The sequence below is a fragment of the Pristis pectinata genome, chromosome 5 (genome assembly GCF_009764475.1).
Source record: "Pristis pectinata isolate sPriPec2 chromosome 5, sPriPec2.1.pri, whole genome shotgun sequence".
NCBI lineage: Eukaryota > Metazoa > Chordata > Chondrichthyes > Rhinopristiformes > Pristidae > Pristis > Pristis pectinata.
In genome coordinates, this window is record NC_067409.1 from 1,835,495 (window position 1) to 1,860,493 (window position 24,999).

The 24,999-nt window shown below is 57.4% G+C and overlaps 1 protein-coding gene across 3 annotated transcripts in view; it reads left to right on the top strand.

The window, feature by feature from the left end:
• The window catches only part of LOC127570688 (alanine aminotransferase 2-like), a 46,125-nt gene that overhangs the window by 5,214 nt on the left and 15,912 nt on the right, over positions 1-24,999 (top strand). For 2 of the 3 annotated variants that reach the window (XM_052016467.1, XM_052016466.1), the window contains exons 2-5: positions 4,714-4,897; positions 13,059-13,148; positions 14,191-14,299; positions 15,789-15,922. In XM_052016467.1, coding sequence (XP_051872427.1) covers positions 4,748-4,897; positions 13,059-13,148; positions 14,191-14,299; positions 15,789-15,922 — 483 coding nt within the window. In that variant the 5' untranslated portion in view covers positions 4,714-4,747. Of the gene's footprint in view, positions 1-4,554; positions 4,898-13,058; positions 13,149-14,190; positions 14,300-15,788; positions 15,923-24,999 lie in introns of those variants that run through there. The other variant, XM_052016465.1, reaches the window with a different exon arrangement.

Consider the following 24,999-nt stretch of genomic DNA (forward strand, 5'->3'; position numbering starts at 1 on the left):
CTTCATCAGGACTGGGATTAGGACCCTACATCAGGAAGGGTCTCAACCTGAAACTTCGACTGTATATTTCCCTCCACAGATGCTGCCTGACCTGCTGAGATCCTCCAGCGTTTTGTGTGCATTGCTCCAGATTCCAGCGTCTGCAGAATTTCTTGTGACCTCTCTAGTTTTAGTCACCTCTTCCATGGGAAACAAGACGCTGGCTGTCTATGCCTCTCATGATTTTATGCACCACTATCACATCAGCCCTCAGCCTCCTTCGCTCCAGGGAAAACAGACCCAGCCCATCCAAACAATCAAACAAGATTCTGGAGGAACTCAGCGGGTCAGGCAGCATCTGTGGGGGCAAATAGCCAGTCCTTGTTTCGGGTCGAAACCCTTCGTCTAGACTCCAGATGTTGCTGCAGATCCCAACATCTGCCATCTCTTGTCTTCCAGCCCATCATTTCTCCCCTTGTAACTCGAGCCCTCCAGTCCTGGCAACATCCTTGTGTATCTTTTCTGCTCCCTTTGCAGTTTAATCACGTCCCTCCTGCCTTGTGGTGACCAGAACTGCAGAAATAAAGTGCAATGTCCCAACTCTTGGGCTCGATGTTCCATCTGATGAATGCCAGCGTGCCAAACCCCGCCCCCTCCCCTGCCAAACCCCGCCCCTCCCCTGTCAAACCCCGCCCCCTCCCCCTGCCCAGCCCCGCCCCCTCCCCATGCCAAACCCTGCCCCCTCCTCCTGCCAAACCCCTCCCCTTCCCCTCTTCCTGCCAAACCCCGCCCCTCGTCCTGCCAAACCCCTCCCCCTCCCCTCCCCCTGCCAAACCCCGCCCCCTCCCCTGCCCAACCCCGCCCCCTCCCCCAGCCAAACCCCGCCCCCTCCCCTGCCAAAACCTACCCCTCCCCCTCGTCCTGGCAAACCCCGCTCCCTCCCCTGCCAAACCCCGCCCCCTGCCCCTGCTAAACCACGCCCCTTGTCCTGCCAAACCCCTCCCCCTCCCCTTCCCCATGCCAAACCCCGCCCCTCGTCCTGCCAAACCCCTCCCCCTCCCCTCCCCCTGCCAAACCCCGCCCCCTCCCCTCCCAAACCACGCCCCCTCCCCCTCGTCCTGGCAAACCCCGCCCCCTCCCCTGCCAAACCCCGCCCCCTCCCCTGCCAAACGCCGCTCCCTCATCCTGCCAAAGCCCTCCCCTTCCCCTCGTCCTGCCAAACCCCTCCCCCTCCCCTTCCTCATGCCAAACCCCGCCCCCTCCCCTGCCAAAACCCACCCCTCGTCCTGGCAAACCCCACCCCTCCCCTGCCAAACCCCGCCCCCTCGTCCTGCCAAAACCCCTCCCCTTCTCCTCGTCCTGCCAAACCCCGCCCCTCGTCACGCCAAACCCCACCCCCTCCCCCTGCCAAACCCCGCCCCCCTCCCAAACCCCGCCCCTCCCCCTGCCCAACCCCGCCCCCTCCCCCTGCCCAACCCCACCCCTCCCCTGCCAAACCCCTCCCCCTCCCCTTCTTCATGCCAAACCCCACCCCCTCCCCCTGCCCAACCCCGCCCCCTCCCAAACCCCGCCCCCTCCCCTCCCAAACCTCGGCCCCTCGTCCTGCCAAACCCCTCCCCCTTGTCCTGCCAAACCCCGTCCCTCGTCCTGGCAAACTCCTCCCCCTCCCCTCCCCTCCCCCTGCCAAACCCCGCCCCCTCGTCCTGCCAAACCCCTCCCCTTCTCCTCGTCCTGCCAAACCCCGCCCCTCGTCCTGCCAAACCCCTCCCCTTCCCCTCGTCCTGACAAACCCCGCCCCTCGTCCTGCCAAACCCATCCCTGCCCCCTCGTCCTGCCAAACCCCGCCCCCTCATCCTGCTAAACCCCGCCCCCTCATCCTGCCAAACGCCACCCCCTCCCCCGCCAAACGCCGCCCCTTCATCCGGCCAAACCCCGCCCCCTCGCCCTGCCAAACCCCTCACCCTCCCCCTGCCAAACCCCTCCCCCTCGTCAAGCCAAACCCTGCCTTCACCACTCTGTCTACTGGTGTCACCACTTTCAGGCAACCGTGTAACTGTAGCGAAAGGGCTGATCTCTTCTTCCCTCCTCTCTCCCCATCTCCCTCACCCCCTTCCCCCTCGTCCCCTTCCCCCTCATCCCCTTCCCCCTCACCCCCTTCCCCCTCGCCCCCTTCCCCCTCATCCCCTTCCCCCTCACCCCCTTCCCCCTCGCCCCCTTCCCCCTCATCCCCTTCCCCCTCACCCCCTCATCCCCTTCCCCCTCATCCCCTTCCCCCTCACCCCCTTCCCCGCCCCCTTCCCCCTCATCCCCTTCCCCCTCGCCCCCTTCCCCCTCGCCCCCTTCCCCTCATCCCCTTCCCCCTCGCCCCCTTCCCCCTCACCCCCTTCCCCCTCATCCCCTTCCCCCTCACCCCCTTCCCACCCCCTTCCCCCATCCCCTTCCCCATCCCCTTCCCCCTCATCCCCTTCCCCCTCGCCCCCTTCCCCTCACCCCCTTCCCCCCATCCCCTTCCCCCTCACCCCCTTCCCACCCCCTTCCCCCATCCCCTTCCCCCATCCCCTTCCCCCTCATCCCCTTCCCCCTCGCCCCCTTCCCCCTCACCCCCTTCCCCCTCGTCCCCTTCCCCATCCCCTTCCCCCTCACCCCCTTCCCCCTCGTCCCCTTCCCCCTCACCCCTTCCCCCTCGCCCCCTTCCCCCTCATCCCCTTCCCCCTCACCCCCTTCCCACCCCCTTCCCCATCCCCTTCCCCCTCGTCCCCTTCCCCCTCATCCCCTTCCCCCTCACCCACTTCCCCCTCGCCCCCTTCCCCCTCACCCCCTTCCCCCTCATCCCCTTCCCCCTCACCCCTTCCCCTCACCCCCTTCCCCCTCACCCCCTTCCCCTTCACCCCCTTCCCCCTCGTCCCCTTCCCCCTCATCCCCTTCCCCCTCGCCCCCTTCCCCCTCATCCCCTTCCCCTCGCCCCCTTCCCCCTCACCCCCTTTCCCCTCATCCCCTTCCCCCTCACCCCCTTCCCACCCCCTTCCCCCATCCCCTTCCCCCATCCCCTTCCCCCATCCCCTTCCCCCTCATCCCCTTCCCCCTCGCCCCTTCCCCTCACCCCCTTCCCCACCCCCTTCCCCCCATCCCCTTCCCCCTCACCCCCTTCCCACCCCCTTCCCCCATCCCCTTCCCCCATCCCCTTCCCCCATCCCCTTTCCCCTCATCCCCTTCCCCCTCGCCCCCTTCCCCCTCACCCCCTTCCCCCTCGTCCCCTTCCCCCTCGTCCCCTTCCCCCTTGCCCCCTTCCCCTCACCCCCTTCCCCCTCACCCCCTTCCCCTCACCCCCTCATCCCCTTCCCCCTCGCCCCTTCCCCTCACCCCCTTCCCCCTCACCCCCTTCCCCCCATCCCCTTCCCCCTCACCCCCTTCCCACCCCCTTCCCCCATCCCCTTCCCCCATCCCTTCCCCCATCCCCTTCCCCCATCCCCTTCCCCCTCATCCCCTTCCCTCTCGCCCCCTTCCCCCTCACCCCCTTCCCCCTCGTCCCCTTCCCCCTCGTCCCCTTCCCCCTTGCCCCCTTCCCCTCACCCCCTTCCCCCTCACCCCCTTCCCCCTCACCCCCTTCCCCTCACCCCCTCACCCCCTTCCCCCTCATCCCCTTCCCCCTTGCCCCCTTCCCCTCACCCCCTTCCCCCTCACCCCCTTCCCCTCACCCCCTCACCCCCTTCCCCCTCGACCCCTTCCCCCTCGCCCCCTTCCCCCTCACCCACTTCCCCCTCACCCCATCCCATCCCTTCCCTGCTTAGCCCTTCCCCTCATCTCTCCCCTCCTCTCCCCCTCCCCCTCCTCCCCCTCCTCCCCCTCCCCCTCTCCCAGTCCTCTCCTCCCCCTCCCCCTCTCCCCCTCCCCCTCTCCCCTCCCCCTCCTCCCCCTCCCCCTCCCCCAGTCCTCTCCTCCCCCTCCCCCTCTCCCCCTCCCCCTCTCCCCCTCCCCCTCCCCCAGTCCTCTCCTCCCCCTCCCCCTCTCCCCCTCCCCCTCTCCCCCTCCTCCTCTCGCCCTCCTCCTCCCCCCTCCACACTCTTCTCTCCCTCTCCAGCTCTCCCCTCCTACTTCCACTGCCTCCTCCCCTCCCTTTCCCTCTCCCTCCCTCTCCCCTCTCACTCCTCTCCCTCCTTCCCCCACCTTTTCCCCCTCTCCTTCCCTCCCTTTCCCACTCCCCTCCCCTTTCCCCCTCACCCTCTCGCCCCTCGCCTCCCCCCACCCCCTATGTCCCTCCCTCTGTCCCCCTTCTCCCTCTGTCCCTCTTTCTCCCCTTTGTCTCTCTCCCTCTCCCCCGTCTCCCTCTCCCCGTCTCCCTCTCCCCCTGTCTCCCTCTCCCCCTCCCTCCCTCCCTCCCTCTCTCCCTCTCTCCCTCTCCCTGTCTGTCTGTCTCTCTCTCTCTCTCTCTCTCTCTCTGTCCCCCCCCTCTCTCTCTCCCTCCTCTCTCTCCCTCCTTCTCTCTCCCCTCCCCTCCCTCCCATTGTCTCTCAGACATGGGCCGTTGACTCCCCCGGCCTTGGACTCTGTTCAAGGTCCAGATGTTGTAAGAGTGCACCTGCAGGAGAGGAGCACAGCCGTGGTTTCTCTTTCTCCACCCAAGGCTCGTGCCGACTCTCTCTGCCGGCTACTGGGGTAGGCACTGGCCCCAGCCATGCATGCCTTGGGCTGGCGTGTGTTCAGAGCACGCCTTACCCCTCTGTTGCTTTGCCGCAGGTCTGTGGGGGCTGCGAGCCGGGGAGTGGACAGCATGTCAGTGGAGGGGACGAATGGCCCGGCCTGTGGGCGGCAGAAGGTGCTGACCCTGGACTCCATGAACCAGAGGGTGAAGCAGGTGGAGTACGCGGTGCGGGGCCCCATCGTGCTCCAAGCGGCGGCCATCGAGAAGGAGTTGCAACAGGTACTGCCTCACCACCCCTCCCCATCTCCCCGCAGGTACCGCACACACACAGACACAGCATGGCCCAGACGACACAGCTTGCCTGCGTTTGACTGTGTTTCTGCACCTCATTCAGTGTCTGCCGCAAACTGCCCTTGCCTCCCATACATCCAAAGTCATTCAAATCCACGCAGTTCGTGTGTACAAGCATGCCAGCTTGCATTTATACAGGGTGCTCTGCATGTGTATAGGAACCCGGTGTATGCGGGGTGGAATGATCCCAGGAATGAAACAGTTAACATGTGAGGAACGTTTGATGTCTCTGGACCTGTACTTGATGAGAGTTCAGAAGGATGGGAGGGGACGGTGGAAGGTCTCATTGAAACCTACCGGATACTGAAAGGCCTGGATAGAGCAGACGTGGAGAGGACGTCTCCATCAGTGGGAGAGTCCAGGATCCGAGGGCACAGGCTCAGGATAAAGGGACGTCCCTTTAGAACTGAAATGAGGAGGAATTTCTTCAGCCAGAGGGCTGTGGAGGCCAAGTCATTGGGTGTGTTTAAAGCAGAGGTTGATAGTGAGGGGGTTAAAGTACGGGGAGAAGGTGAGAGAATGGGGTTGAAAAGCTCAGCCACGACTGCATGTTAGCGCAGACTCGATGGGCCGAATGGCCTAATTCTACTCCTATATCTGATGGTGTTGTGGTACACAGGCGTAGTATGTATGGACTGCAAGCTGTGGGCCACCTGCAGTGATGCCCAAGTTGTGGAGAGGGACCCATGATTCACACAGCTGGACGGGCCCTTCGGCCCACCAACTCCATGCTGACCATGTTGCCCTCACACACTGATCCCATTGGCCCTGGTCAGGTCCGTCTCCCCCTGCACCGGGCCGATCTGTGCCTGTCTCAATGCTTCTTCATTCTATATGCCTTCACCACCCCGGGGCCACATATCAGCAACGCCCAGTGTGAATGAAGATTTCACTCCAAACCCTGAACTACCTTAACATTCTCGACAAAAACCATTCACCCTCCCCGCTCCTTCCTCAATGTTTACCCAACGGTCCCACAGAAGTCAATCGCTTCAGGGTACTGATGGAGGTGTACACAACACACGGCCACACACCCGGGTGTACACTGGGGCACAACAGACGGTCACACACCAGGACACCACACATGGTCACACACCCGGGTGTACACTGGGGCACAATACACGGATACACACCGGGACACCACACACGGTCACAAACCCGGGTGTACACTGGGGCACAACAGACAGTCACACACCGGGACACCACACATGGCCACACACTGGGACATCACACACGGTCACACACCCGGGTGTACACTGGGGCACAATGCACAGACACACACCGGGACACCACACACGGTCATACACCCGGGTGTACACTGGGGCACAACAGACGGTCACACACTGGGACACCACACATGGTCACACACCTGGGTGTACACTGGGACACAACAGACAGTCACACACCAGGACACCAAATACGGTCACACTCCTGGGTGTACACTGGGGCACAATACACGGACACACACTGGGACACCACACACAGTCACCCACCGGGATAGCCTGGAACACAACACACGGTCACCCACCGGGACACACTGGAACACAACACACGGACACACACTGGGACACCACACACTGTCACACATCAGGACACCACCTACAGACACACACACTGGGACACAAAACACGGACACACACTGGGAAACCACACATGGACCCACACTGTGTACACTTTATTTTTGGATCTGACTGTATTGTCACCTTGAAAATGACTAATTAACTATTACCTTGAAAATGAACTATGACCTGAATTGCCCTCTGACCTGGGCCTAAGACTGCTGCCTGGGTTCACAAACTGTTACCACGTCCTGTAATCCCCGACTTTTATCATCCCACTGGTTGACAAGCCCCACATTCCGTCACGGACCCCGTCTCCCACTGTCAATGTGTGGGAAGTGTTCCCGTGGGAGTCACCCCAAGCTCCACAAAAGCTGGGGGCACCTGTATCACACCCCCAAACGACTGCATTGGGACAGAGCTTGGGATCTGGTCCCTTCACAGAACGATCCCAGCAGGTCTGATGACCCCAGCAGGACAGGTGACTGGTGACCTCCCCCTGCCCCCCCCAGGACCCCAGCAGGACAGGTGACTCTGGCATCAGCCAGTACAGTCACAGCTCAGTGTGTGGGTCCAGGACTCTGCTGTCTCTGTGGGATTACCTCCCTGAGGGAGTAGATCCCGTTGTCCCTGGTGATCCAATGAAGGCGTTCCCTCGGGAGGCCACGTGCATTACTCAGGGGCAGAGGGCGTGTGTGCTGGTTAAACAGCCGGCAGCTCCCATCACATTCCAGAGTCAAGGCCAAGGTCAGAGTCCAAACCAGGTTCATATTTCACGTCATATGTCAGTGACGGTGTTGTTTTGTGGCAGCAGTACAGTGCAAGACATAAAATTTAAAATATCTTTATTGGCCACATGTACATCAAAACACACAGTGAAATGCATCTTTTGCATAGAGTGTTCTGGGGGCAGCCCGCAAGTGTCGCCACGCTTCTGGCACCAACATAGCACGCCCACAACTTCCTAACCCGTACGTCTTTGGAATGTGGGAGGAAACCGGAGCACCCGGAGGAAACCCAAGCAGACACAGGGAGAACGTACAAACTCCTTACAGACAGCGGCCGGAATTGAACCCTGGTCACTGGCGCTGTAATAGTGTTACGCTAACTACTGCACTGCCCTGCCTGCCACTATAAATCACTATAAATTCCAAAATGAATAGTGCAAGAAAAAAGGAACAATGAGGTAGTGTTCACAGACAGTTCAGAGATCTGACGGCGGAGGGGAAGAAGCTGTTCCTGAATCGTTGAGTGTGGGTCTTCAGGCTCCTGTACCTCCTCCCCGATGGTAGTAACGAGAAGAGGGCATGTCCCGGGTGGGGAGGGTCCTCAGTGATGGATGCTGCCTTCTTGAGGTGCTGCCTCTTGAAGATGTCCTCAGTGGTGGGGAGGGTTGTGCCTGTGATGGAGCTGGCTGAGTCTGCAACCCTCTGCAGCCTCTTGCGATCCTGTGCATTGGAACCTCTATAGCAGGCGGTGGTGCAACCAGTCAGAATGCTCTCCACTGTACATCTGTAGAAATTTGTAAGAGTCTTTGGTGATATCCAGATCTCCTCAAGCTCCTAACGAAGTAGAGCCTTTAGCAGGGTAGTCTGTAGTCAGGAATCAGAGGGAAATATGGAGCACGATGTTCGGATGATCCTGGGGCTGGTATGAGAGGGAGATTGGGAACAGTCAGTTCTGACAGAACCTGGCAGCCTTTATCTGGAGCCCTTTATCTCAGAGTGAGCGACCCTGCTCACTGGCTATACCCCCTCTGCGTCAGACAGGTCTGCTTACATGTTTACAATACTTACGTTATTCTCAGTTCATTCGTTACAAGTGTACATACAGTTACAGTATTAAATTAAAGCCCCACCATCCTTGACAAGGACACATTCTTTCCCCTGCGGACCCCACTGGTCCCGGGAGGCCTCCAGAGAGCCCATGGGCACCGCGTGCTGCCTCTCCAGGGACACACGGGCATGGACATATCCTGGGAAGAGGGACAGGCAGCTGGGTCAGGGGCAACCCTTGACAGCCCACCGCCTGGACCCGTGAATGGCCTCCCCAAATGATCTGTCCCACCCTGCGGTTCATGGGGGAGACAGAGGGGGGAGGTTGAGGCCACAGAATGGAGGGAGTGAGTGTGAGGGGGACACAGAGCGAGGATGTTGATCCGAGGGAGAGAGGCAGGAAGGGTCGGAGGAAGAGAAGGGCAGGTAGTGCCCAAGGAAGGCAGGAGGTAGTCCAGGTGAGGGTGTGGTACGAGGGATGGAGAGGCAGGGTGAGGGCCGAGGTTGGAGATCATTGAGAAGGCTGATGGTGGACCTTAGCTTTGTGCTATGAGATGCCCATCTCAGCTGGTCCTGCGGGAAGGACTTTGGGAGCTGGGGCTCCCCTTGCCTGGTCTAGAGGGATTGTCCCAGTTCTGGGTGCAGGACACACACAGAGGAGGGAAGGGTGAGGTATGAACTGAGGACGGAGAGTCTGCCTGAGTGAAGGTCACGGTGAGCTGACCGTGAAACGTGAGGAGATAATCAGCCTGTGTTTGTGGAGTGAAAGGCGCAGGGAAACACAGCTCTGTGATAAGGTGTCAGCTGGTGCTCCAGAGAGTGGGAACAGAAACCTAAACACTCCCTCCCTCCCCCCACCTCTGACACACAGTGTGCACCGTCCACACAACGCCCTGCGGTTACTCACCCAGGCTACTCCGACAGCCCCTCCCAAACCCACCACCTCTCCCACCATGGACAAGGGCAGGATTGGCAGGGGGACACCACCACCTGCAGGTTCCCCTCCAACTCACGGACCATCCTGGCTGGGAAATATCTCGCCGTTCCTTCACGGTCACTGGGTCTGAGTCCTGGTTCTCCGTCCCCTGTAGGAGCACATTCCCCAGAAGGACTGCAGCATTCAGGATGGTGACTCCCCTGCCCCCCACCCCACCTTCCCAGGGACAGTTGGGGGTGGGCGATACGTGTATTTACTGGCCCTCAGTGTAGATGTCAGGAGAAACCTCCCTCCAGGGAACCCCAGATCCTCGCTCTAGGGGCAGCCGGCTACAACACCCGTCTCTCTACTGGTGCACAGTTCCCCTTCTCGATCCACAGTGGAAGTGAGAAGGGTCCAAGAAAGCAACACTTAGAAAGGTCCATCCCCCAAACCCTTCGCTTGATTAGATTCTCGTCCCTTGCCCGTCTCACGAGTAGCCTTTCCCACTTCCTCATGCCCCTCTGGACCTAAGAATGCGACACAGAGTGTAATAACGTAGGGTAGGCAGTCACTGTTCCACTCTGGTAGATAGGGTAAACAGTCACAATTTTTTTCCCAGGGTAGAAATGTCAAGTACTGGAGGACATGCATTGAAGGTGAGAGGGGGGAAGTTTTGTTTTACACAGAGAGCGGTGGGCGCCTGGAACGGGCTGCCAGGGGTGGTGGTGGAGGCAGATATGATAGAGGGGTTCAAGAGGCTGTTAGACGGGCACATGGACATGCGGGGAACGGAGGGATGTGGACCATGTGCAGGCAGAAAAGATTTAGTTTAATTTGACATCATGTTCAGCACGGACATGGTGGGCCAAAGGGCCTGTTCCTGGACCGTACTGTGGTGTGTTCTATGTTCTATGATCTATGATCTATGAGTCACTGTTGTCACATCAAGTTTGCCAGGGCATGTTGCCCCAGAGAGCAGCAACCCTTCCCCAGCGCAGTGCTCCCTCAGTACTGCCACTGCTCCCAGCTCCTGGAGCCCTCTAACTGCCCAACCCCAGTCACAATTACATAGAACCGGAACAGACCCTTCGGCCCAACTCATCCATGCTGACCAAGATGCCTACCTGAGCCAGTCCCATTTGCCTGTGTTGGGCCCATATCCCTCTAAACCTTTCCTATCCATGTACCTGTCCAAAGGTCTTGTTGTTACTGTACCTGCCTCAACCGCCTCCTCTGGCAGCTCGTTCCATCTCCCCACCACCCTCTTTGTGGAAAACCTGCCCCTGGGTCCCTGGTTGCACCCCTTCCTCTGGCCCCTATGGCCCCTACCCCTCTGACTTCCCCAGAGCCCATGATTCCCACCTGTCTGACCCTATCCCCAGGCCCTGTCCATCGACACTGGGGTCACCCATCCCACACTGGGGTCACCCAGCCCCCACCCCACCCCCCCCCCCCCACCCCACCTTGGCTCTGAGCTGCTGACAGGTGAGTGACGAATAAGGGAGTCTGCCTGGGTTTGGAAAGAAAAGGTCATGGTGAGATAACAATGGAACGTGTGAAGGTAATGGGTGTGTGTTTGTGGAGGGAACGGTGCGTAGCTCTCTGATAAGGTGTCCGCTGCTGTGTTCCTGTTTCCCTGGTAAATGCCCACTCCCTGGAGTTTTGTCTGGACTGCCAGAGGCTGAGGGGAGAGCTGATAGGTTAAGGTTCTGAGAGGCATAGACAGAGTAGACAGCCGGTATCTTTCTCCCCCAGGGTCGAAATATCATACAAGGGGTCATGCACTTAAGGTGAGAGAGGGTACGTTCAAAGGAGATGTGTGGGGCAAGTTTTTTACACAGAGTGGTGGGTGCCTGGAACAGGCTGCCAGGGGTGGGGGTGGAGGCAGGTACAGTGGAGATGTTTGCCTCTGAGATGGACACAAGAGTGTGCAGGGTATGGGGGATATGGACATTGTGTTGGCAGAAGGGATCAGTTTGGTTAGACATTTAAGTACTAGTTTAATTAGGTTGGCACAACATGATGGGCCGAAGGGCCTGTTCCTGAGCTGTACTGTTGTGCGATCTGTTCTCCTTCCCCAGGCTCAGCCCCTGCACAGGTTGTAACTTCCCTCAGTGTCTGAGTCGGTGAGAGAGCATTCGGCCCCCTCTTCAGTGCCAGCCCTCCTGACAGTGGCCCCCGTGAACTCAGCTGTTGCCCAACAGCGCTGCGGAGAAGTGCCTCAGAGCCAAGGTTGCCGGGGTTTGGAGTTGGAGTTAGGACGCGGATCCCAGCTCTGGGAGCTGAGTCAGGGAATTGGCCAGATCCCAGAGGCAGGGCAGTCAGCTGCCACAAACTGCACCTCGGTATCGAGCTAATGAATGCACCGGCAGGCTGGAAAACAAGCTGCTGGGCAACTCAATGGCACAGGCTGCATCTGCCCCAACAGCAGCTTGGAATTTGCTGCAAATTCCAGCATCTGTATCTTCACACAAACAGCTGAGGAACTCAGGAAATCAGAATGCTGCTGAGTTCCTCCAGAGCTTTGTGTGTTACTCCAGATTCTGGCATCTGCAGTCTCTGGTGTCTCCCCAAGGAAAGTACGTGGGTCTGTGAAAGCCTGGTGGTTGTTAGTTACAGAATGAGGCTCCCTCCACACCGTCCCATCACACACTCCCGGGGTCAGACACAGGGTGAAGCTCCCTCCACACCGTCCCATCACACACTCCCGGGGTCAGACACAGGGTGAAGCTCCCTCCGCACCGTCCCATCACACACTGTCGGGGTAAAGCTTCCCCTGCATGGCCCCATTAAAGTGTCTGCTTGTTTACAACACACATGGTCAGCAGCTGTGCCTTCACATTCAGGGGAGGGGGATGATTGTGTCTGGAGGTTGTTGCTGTGCTGTTGGCTTTCGTGGTCCCTCTCATTCTGCTGCTGACCACAGCCCCATCGTGGTTCAGTGCAGGTGGGCTGTCCGGACCAGGAAGTGGGGGAGCGTTGGCTGTGAATTTGGCCTCTGGTTGCCTGCAGGGCTGTGATCTGATGCAGTGCCTCGGTAACAAGACCAGGCCTGTAGTGCCGGTGCAGTCCTGCTGTAACTAACACTGTGACTCATGTGAGGGACTCCCTGTAACATCTGTAGAACCTGCTCTGCAGCTGTCATCTCCGTTGCAATGTGTGAGATGCAGCGTCAGTGGGTGCATAGTGCAATCCCACAATCAGCTGAGGGAGGCCAGCAGATCTAGTTCAGCCATGCTGGGACTGCAGGGAGTGTCATCTCTCCAACTCCCCCCAAATCCTCGCCATGGGGACATGCCCAACCATGTAAGCTGCTGACGATGGAAGAGAGAGTCACAGAGTCACACAGCATAGAAACAGGCCCTTCGGCCCAACTGGTCCATACTGACCAAGATGCCCCATCCAAGCTGGTCCCATTTGCCAGAGTTTGGCCCAAAACCTTCTAAACCTTTCCTGTCCATGTACCTGTCCAACTGTCTTTTCAAAGTTTTTATTGTACTTGATTCAACCACTTCCTCTGGCAGCTCTTTCCACACACCCACCACCCTTTGTATCAAAAAGGAAGTTGCCCCTCAGGTTCCTATTAAATCTCCCCCCCTCACCTTAAACCTGTGCCCTCCGGTTCTTGATTCCCCAACCCTGGGAAACAGACTGAGCACATCCACCCTATCGATGTCCCTCATGGTTTTATATACCCTCTAGTACCCGACATCTCTACCCTGGGTAAAAGACTCTGCCTGACTACCCTGTCTCTGCCTCTCGTAAGCTTATGAACTTCAGTCAGTTTGTGGGTGGGGAGCTTTGCTAATCGAGGACCTCCCATCTTCCCTCTGCAGGGCATCAGGAAACCCTTCTCGGAGGTGATCAGAGCCAACATTGGCGATGCACACGCCATGGGTCAGAAACCCATCACCTTCATTCGACAGGTAGGGGGTCGGCTGGGAGTGGGGTCTGCTTCCCGAGGGGTCACGGGCCGGCTGGGTGCCTGTGTCACTGCGGACGGAGCCTCTGCCACGAGCCCAGGGCAGACGTGACACTGCGCCGCCCCCGTCCCGTGTCCCAGGGAGGGACCGGTGCAGTGTACCTCAAGGTTCTAACCTGCCCCGACGTTCTCAGAACACCTGCACCCAGCTGGATGGGATCGCACCCGTCCTTCCCCGTCCAATCACAGCCAGCTGTGGCCTCGCCCTGTGCTCTGTGGGGCCCTGGGACGGAGCCCTCTGTCCTGGGCTCATTGCTCCCCAACAGGGGGTGGCCTCAGCTCCTCAGTACCTGGGGCCCCAGCCTGGCACTGCGCCAGGGGAGGGGAGGGGAGGGAGAGGAGTGGGAGGAGAGGACATGACAGCAGGTGGGGAGAAGTGGAGGGGAGAGGAGGAGAGGAGTGGAGGGGAGGAAGGAGGGGAGGGGAAGGGAGGAAAGGGGTGCAGTAGAGGGGGGAGGATGAAAGGGTCGTGAGGGGGTGCAAGGGGACAAGAGGTTGGGAGGGGAGGAGGGGAGGGAGAAAGGAGAGGAGTGAGGAGGGGAATGAGGGGTAGGGGAGGGAAAGAAAGGAGGGACACGGGGAGGATGCAAGAGGAGAGGAGAGGGGAGGGGGAGAGAGGGATGTGTGGGTAGTGGAGGAGGGGTAGGGAGGGGGATAGGATAGGGAGGAGGGGAAGGGGAGGAGAGGAGGAGGATGGGGAGGAGAGAGGAGTGAAGGGAGGGGTGGGGAGTGGAGGGGGGAGCACGGGAGAGGGGAGCACCCAGCTGGTCGGTCAGCATCCGTAGAGAGAGAAACAAGCACCTTTGGACCAAGAACCCCTTTGACGTCCCTCCTGGGCTCCCAGTCCAGGATCCCCCTCTCGGCCGGACCACCCCCCAGGGCCAGGGGCATCCCTGAGCTGGGATTCTGCCCCCTCCCTGTCCTGCTCCTCCGGTGCCTGCCCCAGTGAGGGTGGATGGGAACTGACTGCCCCTCTTGCCCCACAGGTCCTGGCCATCTGCACCTACCCTCAGCTCCTGTGTGACCCCAACATGCCGGAAGATGCCAAGTTGAGAGCAAAGCAGATCCTCGGTGCCTGTGGGGGACACAGTGTGGGTGAGAATCGTCGGGCATCGCCGGGGACAGGGATGGGGTCCCAGGAAGGTACCGAGTCCGTCAATTCACCCCCTCCCACTGAGTGTGGAGGGAACCCAACCTGGTGCGTGGTGTAACACCCCCCTCCCCACCCCACCCTGTGTCAGACTGCAATCCGTGCCACAGACACCCCTTCCCACCCTACCCCTAACCCCGGCTCTCATCTTCCCCCTCGCTCGTCACTCCTCGCCCCTTCCTCATCATCCCCAATTCCATCCCTTACCCAGGTTCCTCACTCTCTAGACCCCGAACTTAATCCAAACCCCTCGCTCTCTGGATCACAGCCCCGATCTGGGCATTGAGTACAGGAGTTGGGATGTTACGATGCAGTTGCACAAGCTGCTGGTGAGGCCACAGTTGGAATATTGTGTTCCGTTTTGGTCACCCTGCTGTAGGAAAGATGCCATTAAGCCGGAAAGAGTGCAGAGGAGATTTACGAGGATGTTGCTGGGGCTCAAGGGACTGAGTTATGGAGAGAGGTTGGGCAGGTTGGGATGTTTTTCATTCGAGCGTAGGAGAATGAGGGCTGATCTTTTAGTGGTGTATAAATCATGAGGGGTAGAGTTAGGGTCAATGCACTCAGTCTTTTTCCCAGGGTCAGGGAATCAAGAGCTAGAGGGCATAGGTCTAAGGTGAGAGGGGAGAGATTTAATAAGAGGGGAAATTCCTTCACCTAGAGGGTGGTTGGTATATGGAACGTGCTGCCAGAGGAAGTGGGCGAGGCAGGCACATTAACAACATTTAAAAGGTACTTGGACAGGTACACGGATAGGGAAGATTTAGAGGGATATGGGCCAAACGCGGGCAAATGGGACTGGCTCAGGTGGAGATCTCGGTCGGCACGGACCAGTTGGGCCGAAGGGCCTGTTTCTGTGCTGTATGACTATCACTCTATGACCACTTGCTCACTGGATCCCTCCCCATGGCCCATCCCTCCCCTCTGAACCCCACTCCACAACCACTTCTTCTGGATTTCGGGATCCTTACCCCTCCCCCTACAACTCTCTGGACCTTCCCTGCAACCCATCTGCTCTCTGGACCCTTGGCCTCCACCTTGCCCCTTGGCCCCACCCCCCCTTCCCAGCCCTCCCGCTGGTCTCTGAACCCCCAGCCCCACCACTGGGTGGGCAGCTCCTAGGCCCAGGCCTCCTCAGCAGTTGCCGGGTTGCGGAGAGGGTGGGGCCGATGGGGTGGGGCTGATTAGAGTTGGGGTGGCGGGGGGACATCAACAGGTCTGGGCTGGGAGAGGTGAGGTCAGGGCAAGGGTCTGGGTCACCAGTGAGGGAGGGGCGGAGGACGTTGCTGTGGTCCAGGGCACACTACTGGAGGGTGGCAGTGGAGGAGGCCAATTCCAGAGGAGGGGGAGCACTGGGGATGGGGAGACTGTGGGTGAGGTGCCGAGCTCTCCTGTGGGCTCGGGTGCTGAGTTTCCTGGGATCATGTCTCACAGGTGCCTACACCGCCAGTCAGGGCATCGAGACCATCCGGCAGAGCGTGGCCAAGTACATCGAGAGACGGGACGGGGGAATCCCATCGAACCCGGACAACATCTTCCTCTCAACTGGGGCCAGCGATGCCATCGTGGTGAGTCCAACCCAGCGCAACTGCTAATTGGTTTACTATGGTCCCGTGTAGTGAGGCGCAGTGAGAAATTCTGTCTGCGTGCCATTCAGACAGATCATCCCACACATAAGTGCATCGAGGTAGTGTAAAGCAATAACAGAATGCAGAATATAGTGTTACAGTTACAGAGAGAGTGCAGTGCAGGCAGATGATAAGGTGCAAGGTAGAGTGGGAGATCAAATGTTCATCTGTTAGCATATAAGAAGTCAGTCCAAGAGTCTGATAACATTGGGATAGAAGCTGTCCTTGAGCCTGGTGGTACATGTTCTCAAACTTTTGTATCTTCTGCCTGATGGGAGAGGAATGTCTGGGGTGGGAGGGGTCCTTGATTATGTTGGCAGCTTTCCAGAGGCAGCGGGAAGTGTCGATGGAGGGGAGCACACACGAGCTGCTGGGGGAACTCAGCGGGTTAGGCAGCATCTGTGGAGAGAAATGGACAGTTGAGGTTTTAGGTTGAGACCCTTCATCTGGACTCGAAACGTCGACTGTTCATTTCCCTGCCTGACCCGCTGTGTTCCTCCAGTGTTTTGTGTGTTGCTCCAGATTCCAGCATCTGCAGTCCCTGTTGTTTCAGTGGAGGGGAGGCTGGTGTCCGTGACGAGCTGGGCTGTGTCCACAACTCTCTGCAGTTTCTTGCGGTCCCAGGCAGAGCAGTTGCTGTACCAAGCCGTGATGCATCCAGATAGGATGCTTTCTGTGGTGCATCAGTAAAACTTGGTGAGGGTCAACGGGGACGTGAATGGTCAGTATTTGTTGCACAGGAAGAGGCAACTCAATGTGGCTTGTGTTCCCTACCTCTGTGCTCCAACCCCTCGCTCAGCAGCTCCCTCGCCGTACTCCTGCCCCTTGCCCTTATTCAGCCTCCCCTCCAGTGCACAGAATCACTTGGAGCTAGCATAGCCCTGGCCCAGCAGCCAGGACTCTGGACCCCTGATCCAGAGACGTGAGTTCAAATCCCGCCAGGGCTGTGGGGAGCTTAAATTCCTGGAGTTTCCTGGACAGCCAGCGCCTCTTTCCCAGGGCACCAATGCTCAATACAAGAGGACATGGCTTTAAGGTAATGGGTGGGAAGTTCATCAGAGGGAAGGTTTTCACCCAGAGAGTGGTTGGTGCATGGAATGCGCTGCCTGGGGTGGTGGTGGACGCTGATACGTTGGGCAAGTTCAAGAGATTGTTAGATAAGCATATGGAGGAATTTAAGATAGAGGGATATGTGGGAGGAAGGGGTTAAATAGCCTTAGGAGTGGTTTAAATGTCGGCACAACATGATGGGCCGAAGGGCCTGTATTGTGCTGTACTGTTTTATGGTTCTATGGTTCTACGGTTTTGAATCCGGAATTGAAGCCGGTCTCAGTAACCGTGACCAGGGAGTGGCTGGATTGTGGGAAAAGCCGCCAGGAACACTCGTGTTCCTCGAGAGGAAATCTCCCCTCCTCGCCCTGTCAGGCCCATACGTGACTCCAGACCCACCAGCAAGGGTGGCTCCAAACTGCCTGTTCAGTTCAGGGGCGATCAGGGATGGGCAATAAATGCTGCTCTCTGTCGGACTATCACCCACATACCTACTGACCTGAGCCAGCTCTCCCTCTCCCCTCCCCATCATCTGTCCCTCACCCGCCAGCCCCTGTCTCACCCCTCCCTCTGCCCTGTACACCCCCCCATCTCCCCCCTCCACTCTCAGCCCCAGTGCAGGGTCTCGACCCAAAACGTCGACCATCCATCTGCCTCCACAGATGCTGCCCGACCCGCTGAGATCCTCCAGCGGTTTGGTTTTTCCTACTGAGTCCCTGATTGGATTTGTAAGAACATCAAGAGTCAGCCATTCAGCCCGTCAGTCCTGCTCACCCATTTAACGAGATCATGGCCGACCTTCTCCCTCAGCTCCTCCCCTCCTCCACCCACCCCCCCCTCCGGATCCCCTCTTCAACCAGAAACCTCTCCATCCCAGTTCTGAATGAACTCAGTGACAGAGACTCCACAGACTCCGGGGGAGAGGAGAATTCCAGAGATTCACACCCCGCACCCCCCCGGTGAAGACGTCTCACCCCATCTCAGTCCTGAACAGCCGACCCCTCATTCCGAGACTGTGCCCCCTGGTCCCAGACCCCTGAGCCGGGGGGGATCTCCCTCCCTACACCCGGCCTGTTGAACCCTGTAAGTTTCAGTGGGATCTCCCCTCCTTCTTCTACACTCTGGGGAACACAGTCCTTGTCGACTCAGCGTCTCCTCGTGCGGCAAACTCGCCGTCCCTGGGACCAGTCCGGTCAATCCTCACCGCACTCCCTCTATGGCAAGTCTTTCCGTGCTTGGGGAAGGAGACCGGCACTGTCCACGGTGTGGTCTCACCAAGGCCCTGTACTTCCTTACTCCTGTACTCAGACCCTCTCTGATGGAGGCCAACATCTGCTCTCCTGATTGCTTGCTGAATCTGCACAGAGTTCATAGAGCTGTACAGCACAGAAACAGGCCCTTCAGCCCTACTGGTCCATGCTGACCAAGATGCCCATCCAAGCTAGTCCCATTTGCCAGTAGCCTTCTAAACCTTTCCTGTCCATGCACCTGTCCAACTGTCTTTTAAAGGTTATTATTGTACCTGCCTCAACCACTGCCTCTGGCAGCTCGTTCCACACACACACTACCCTTTGTGTAAAAAAAAAGTTCAGATGAGATCTCTTCTCTCTCACCTTCAACCTCTAATTCCTCTTTGCCCAACCCTGGGAAAAAGACTGAGTGCATTCACCCTATCTATGCCCCTCATGGTTTTATACACCTCCATAAGATCACCTCTCAGTCTCCTACACTCCAAGGAGTAAAGTCCCAGCCTGTCCAAACTCTCCCTATAACACAGTCCCTCAAGTCCTGGCAGCATCCTCATAAATCCTTTCTGCACTCTTTCTGCCCTTCCTATAGCAGGGTGACCAAAACTGAACACAATTCTCCAGGAACAGCCTCACCAGCATCCTGTACAACCGCACCATGACCTCCCGACTTTTATACTTAGTGCCCTGACTGATGAAGGCCAGTGTGCCAAACGCCTTCTTCAGGACGTTGGCCTTCAAACACACCCAGATCTCTTTGAACATCAACATGGCTCAATCCCATAACATTAACAAACTCTCTGCTTTTCTGTTTTGGGCATCTGGGGAGACTTCACAGTTCTCACATTATATCCTGTCGACCACATCCTCACCCACCCACTCAGCTTGTCCACATCCCCTTGAAGCCTCCCTACACCCCCGTCCCTCCTCACAGTCCCTCGGGGTTTACTATCGTCAGGGAACTTGGGGAGTGAACATTTAGTCCCCTCGCCAGGTCACTAATCCGGGCTGCGAACGGCTGAGCCCCTCGTCCATCTTATGGACTGGGAGACCCTTCAACAGTCTTACAATATAGGACAGTAGTCTTATGGTTCAGTAGTCTTATACTGAATATTGAAAGGCCTGGATAGAGTGGATGTGGAGAGGATGTTTCCATCAGTGGGAGAGTCTAGGATTTGAGGGCACAGCCTCAGAATAAAGGGACGTCCCTTTAGAACTGAGATGAGGAGGAATTTCTTCAGCCAGAGGGTGGTGAATCTGTGGGATTCATTGCCACAGGCGGCTGTGAAGGCCAAGTCATTGGGTGTATTTAAGGCAGAGGTTGATAGGTTCTTGATTAGTGAGGGTGTCCAAGGTTACGGGGAGAAGGCAGGAGAATGGGGTTGAGAGGGAAAAATAAATCAGGCATGATCGAATGGCGGAGCAGGCACGATGGGCTGAATGGCCCAATTCTGCTCCTACGTCTTATAACAGTGGGATAGAAGGTGTCCTGTGGTTCCCACCAGTCACGGCCTCACAGCCGGAGAACAAGCCATTGATTCCCATTCCTGACGTTCTGTCCGATAACTCACTCTCAATCCACGTTGGAATGTGTTAACCAGACCCCCGCAGGGGACCTCACCAGCAGCCTTCCAGAGCTCCCAAGCACCACATCCATTGGTTCACCCTCGCTTACTCTGCAGGTCACATCCTCAAAGCTTAGTCAAACCTGACCTTCCCCCTACGCTGCACTATTGTTATTTTGAAAGTGTTTTGTTGCACTGTCCTTCATCATAGGCTCCAGTGTTTTCCCAACCACCGACATCAGGCTGACAGGCTGCTCCTCCCCCCCTCCTTTCTTCAATCGTGGGCTCACATTTACTCCCCTCCAACCCACAGTTACTCCTCCTCGATCTCCAGAACTTCAGAGGATGACAAATTGGTAAATTAGTTTATTATTGTCACATGTACCAAGGAACAGTGAAAAACAGTTTTGCCTGCCATCCATACAGATCATTTCATCACATCAGTGCATCGAGGTAGTACAAGGGAAAACAATAACAATGCAGAATAAAGTGTTACAGTTGCAGAGAAAGTGCAGTGCAGGCAGACAATAAGGTGCAAGATCATAACAGGGTAGATTGTGAGGTCAAGAGTCCATCTTATCGTACTAGGGAACAGTTCAATAGTCTTATAACAGCGGGATAGAAGCTGTTCTTGAGCCTGGTGGTACGTGCTTTCAGGCTGTTGTATCTTCTGCCCAATGGGAGGGGGGAGAAGAGAGAATGTCCTTGGAGGGTAGAGTCTTTGATTATGTCGGCTGCTTTACCGAGGCAGCGGGAAGTGTAGACAGAGTCCATGGAGGGGAGGCTGGTTTCCATGACGTGCTGAACTGTGTCCACAACTCTAAGTATCCACTATCTCCAAACCCCAAAACCAGCCTCTTTCCGAACTCTAGAATGTAGATCATCAATTCACCAGCCTCTCCAGTAGTGTTTATTGACCAAAACTTCTCTCCTTCAGATGCTCGATCTCAGTAGACTCTTGCTATATCTGGTAGGTTTTGTTGTCTTGCTTTGCAGGACACCTTTACAGTAATGACATCAGCTGCCTCTGTGCAGAGAGGTACCACAGCCTCCCCAACCCGCCCTGACAGCTGCAGCCCTCAGATGGGAGTTGGGTACAGAAACCCCTCTGCACCATTTCCATTCTGCTTGTCCTGAGACTGGAGACAGATTCAGCTGGACAAACCCGGGTTAACAGGGCCACAAGACATCCTGGCTTTGCTATTGTGTGGCTGGAGAGGTCAAACACAGAGCATTGCCTCTGCAAACCCTGAGTCAGTGGTGGTGTGTAACATGGTGCTCTTCCCAGGGCTGTTGTGTCCTCACTTTGTCCTGGTCATGTGGAGACGTGGGGGCTCTCCACCTGGTTCACCTGGTCTCTCATCGCACCCTCTGGGCAGCGCTCACTCAGGAGGTGGGGGTCAAGTCCAGGTCCAGTACACCAGTTAACCCTGTCCTGGGGAGGTGGGGGCTCACACTGTGGGAGGGGCGGTACTGTGGCCAAGCTGGCCATCCACGGGATGCGGCGGCGGGCGGCCGAGGGTACCAGCCGGTCTGCCTGCCTGCCCGTCTTCCACACTTACGTGCGCGCGCGGGTGTGTTTAGAGAGGGAGCACGCGGTTTCCACGGGCACCCTACATGAGTTCCGCGCTCGGTGGGCCCCTCAGGGGATCGTGTGTGTCGTGAACGGTACAAACGCGATTCTTATTTGAAGTGTTGCATGTTGCGTTAACAGGTGTAGTGTTGCGTGTGTGTGTCGTTAGTATTAGTTTGCATTCTCTACTGTAGTATGTCGTTGCTTAGTTTCTTCTTTTCTGTATTAGATGTCATGTATTGACACTGGTTGTCTTTTGTAGTGCTTTTAGCGAATAAATGTTTATATTTTTTAAAAAAAGGGGTGGTACTGTGGCCAAGCTGGCCATCCACGGGACGCGGTGGCGGGCGGCCGAGGGTTCCGGCCAGTCGGCCTGCCTGCCCGTCTTCCGCCCTTACGTGCGCGCGTGGGTTTCTTTGGAACGGGAGCACGCGGTCTCCGCAGGCGCCCTGGCCGAGTTCCGCGCTCGGTGGGCCCATCAGGGGATCTCGTGTGTTGTGGACGACACCAATACGATTTTGATATGAAGTATTGAGTGTTGCGGTAGCGGGCGTAGTGCTGTATGTGTGTTTTCAGGGGTGTTAGTTTATGGTAATCTCTGAAGTTCTGTCGTTGACTAGCTGGTCCTTTCTGTATTGGATGTATATATTTGGTATTTGTAGTCTTCTGTAGTGCTTTTAGCTAATAAACATTTTATACAAAAAAAGGGGCAGTACTGAGGGAGGATCACCGTGGGGGGGGGCAGTACTGACGGAGCATCGCACTGTGGGACTACCAGTTTTTACTCTCACAAATTTTTACCGATGCACCATAGAAAGCATCCTATCAGGATGTGACACAGCTTGGTACGGAAACTGCTCTGCCCAGCACCGCAAGAAGCTGCAGAGAGTTGTGGACACAGCCCAGCGCATCATGGACACCAGCCTCCCCTCCTAGGACTCTTTACCTCTCGTTGTCTTAGCAAAGCAGCCAGCATAATCAAAGACCCCACCCACCCGGGACATTCTCTCTTCTCTCCTCTTCCATAGGGTAGAAGATACAGCAGCCTGACGGCACGTACCACCAGACTTAAGGACAGGTTCTACCCCACTGATAAGACTATTGAATGGTTCCCTTATACAATGAGATGGACTATGACCTCACGATCTACCTTGTTGTGACCTTGCACCTTATTGCACTGCACTTTCTCTGTAGCTGTGACACTTTACTCTGTACTGTTACTGTTTTTACCTGTACTACATCAACGCACTCTGTACTAACTCAATGTAACTGCACTGTGTAATGAATTGACCTGTACGATTGGTTTGTAAGACAAGTTTTTCACTGTACCTCAGTACAAGTGACAATAATAAACCAATACCAATACCAATGGACATTTAACTAAAACTCCCACTGCATATTGGAAGGTGTCGCACAAATGCAGAGCAGGTGCCCCCATGGGAGGGTAAGGTGCAAGGGGCCGGAGAGTGGCACTGTTACAACTGGTCACGTTTCTGTAGCACCTTCCCCATCCCCAACCAGCCCGAAGTGCATGCAGCCAGTGAAGGTGGACACTTCACTCTTGTAATGCTGGACGTGAGCACAGACCGATCCCACAGGCAGTGGGTGAGAACCGCACTTCAGCGCTGGATTCAGCGGTGCTGTGGGAGTTGGGAGAGGGCCAGGTGGTGTCCCTACACCCTCGGCAGTATCCATGGGAACTATTCTGCTGCCGTGCAGGGTGTGAGCTGTCCATTAGTATTCAATTACCGAACACTCCTTCAGCAGACACTGGGTGCCAGTGCTCAGAATGGGCCATTTCCCTGTGCATTAACCCTGAAACATGGCTGCGTGGTGGGGGCAGGGCACCCGCACACCACCTGAGCGGCACCTGGGCAGGGCACCTGGGCACCACCTGGGCAGGGTCCCCCCCCCCCATGTCCTGATCCCCGCTGCCCTGAGGACCTGTGGGGTGGCTGGCAGTTTGCCAGCGCAGCTCGGGCACAGTGCAAGACAAACGTTGCTGGCCGCTGGGTGTTCCTGGGCACCCTCAGCCCTTCCTGTGGAGGGGGGTACCCCTTCAATCCCTGCGCGGCACACCTACAGCAACACACAGCACAGAGCTTCTGGAGAGGCCGAGAGATGCACCCTCCCACACGGTACACCTTGGCAGGAAACAGATGGCAACAAATAATTGACCCCCCCTCCCCCGGATTAGACCCCAGCCTGTAACCTCCTCCCAGGGATCTGTTCTATGTATAACCCCCCCCCCCCCCACAACCCCCTGGGATGAGACACCAGCCTGTAACCCCCTCAGAGCGATCTGTTCTATGTATAACCCCCGAAAACCCCCCGGGATGAGACACCAGCCTGTAACCCCTTCCTGGGGCTCTGGGGCTCAGTGTATAACCTTGCCCAGATCCTGGTGTGGACCTGTCCTGTGACTCTGGCCCTCCGGAACGTTGCCTACTGTGAGCTCTCCAATACTGATGCCCAGTGATCCCACCGAACACCTCAACACCTGGTCTGTGCCCCACGTCACAAGCAGACTGCTTCATTATGGGCCATGCAAGAGTTAAGTCCATTGTGGGTGGCTGCTGTTGCAGGGGCCGGAGGCAGTTGGCATCAGCACACAGGGGGTATTGTTCTCTTACTGGCACCGTCCCCTCGCAACTGACGTCTGATGTTCAACCAGTCACTGTCAGTTTCAGCGTGCCCTCCCCTCCCTCCCTCCCTCCCTCCCTCGCCTCCCTTCCCTCATCCCTTCCCTCCCCTCCCTCCCCTCCCTCTCCTTCCTCTCCTCTCCCTCCTCTCTCTCGCTCCTCTCTCTCCCTCCTCTCCCACCTTCCCTCTCCCCCTCTCCCTCCTCTCCCTCCGTCCTCTCCCCTCCTTCTTCTCCCCTCCTCTCTCCTCCCTCCTCCTTCTCCCCTCCTTCTCCCCTCCTCCCCTCCCTCCTTCTCCCCTCCCTCCTCTCCCTCCGTCCTCTCCCCTCCTTCTTCTCCCCTCCTCTCTCCTCCCTCCTCCTTCTCCCCTCCTTCTCCCCTCCTCCCCTCCCTCCTTCTCCCCTCCCTCCTCTCCCCTCCTCTCATCTCCTTCCTCTCCTCACTCCTCTGCCCTCCCTCTTCTCCCTCCTCTACTCTCGCTTCACCTCCCAAAATCCACCAAAACCCCCACCCACGTTCCTCCTCCAACTCTCCCTTCAGTACTGCCCCTTTTTTTTGTATAAAACGTTTATTAGCTAAAAGCACTACAGAAGACTACAAATACCAAATGTATACATCCAATACAGAAAGGACCAGCTAGTCAACTACAGAACTTCAGAGATTACTGTAAATTAACACCCGTGAAAACACACATACAGCACTACGCCCGCTACCGCAACACTCAATATTTTATATCAAAATCGTATTGGTGTCGTCCATGACACCCACGATCCCCTGAGGGGCCCACCGAGCGCGGAACTCGGCCAGGGCGCCCGAGGAGACCGCGTGCTCCCGTTCCAACGACACCCGCACGCGCAGGTAAGCGCGGAAGACAGGCAGGCAGGCTGACCTGCCGGAACCCTCGGCCGCCCGCCGCCGCGTCCCTTGGCTGGCCATCTTG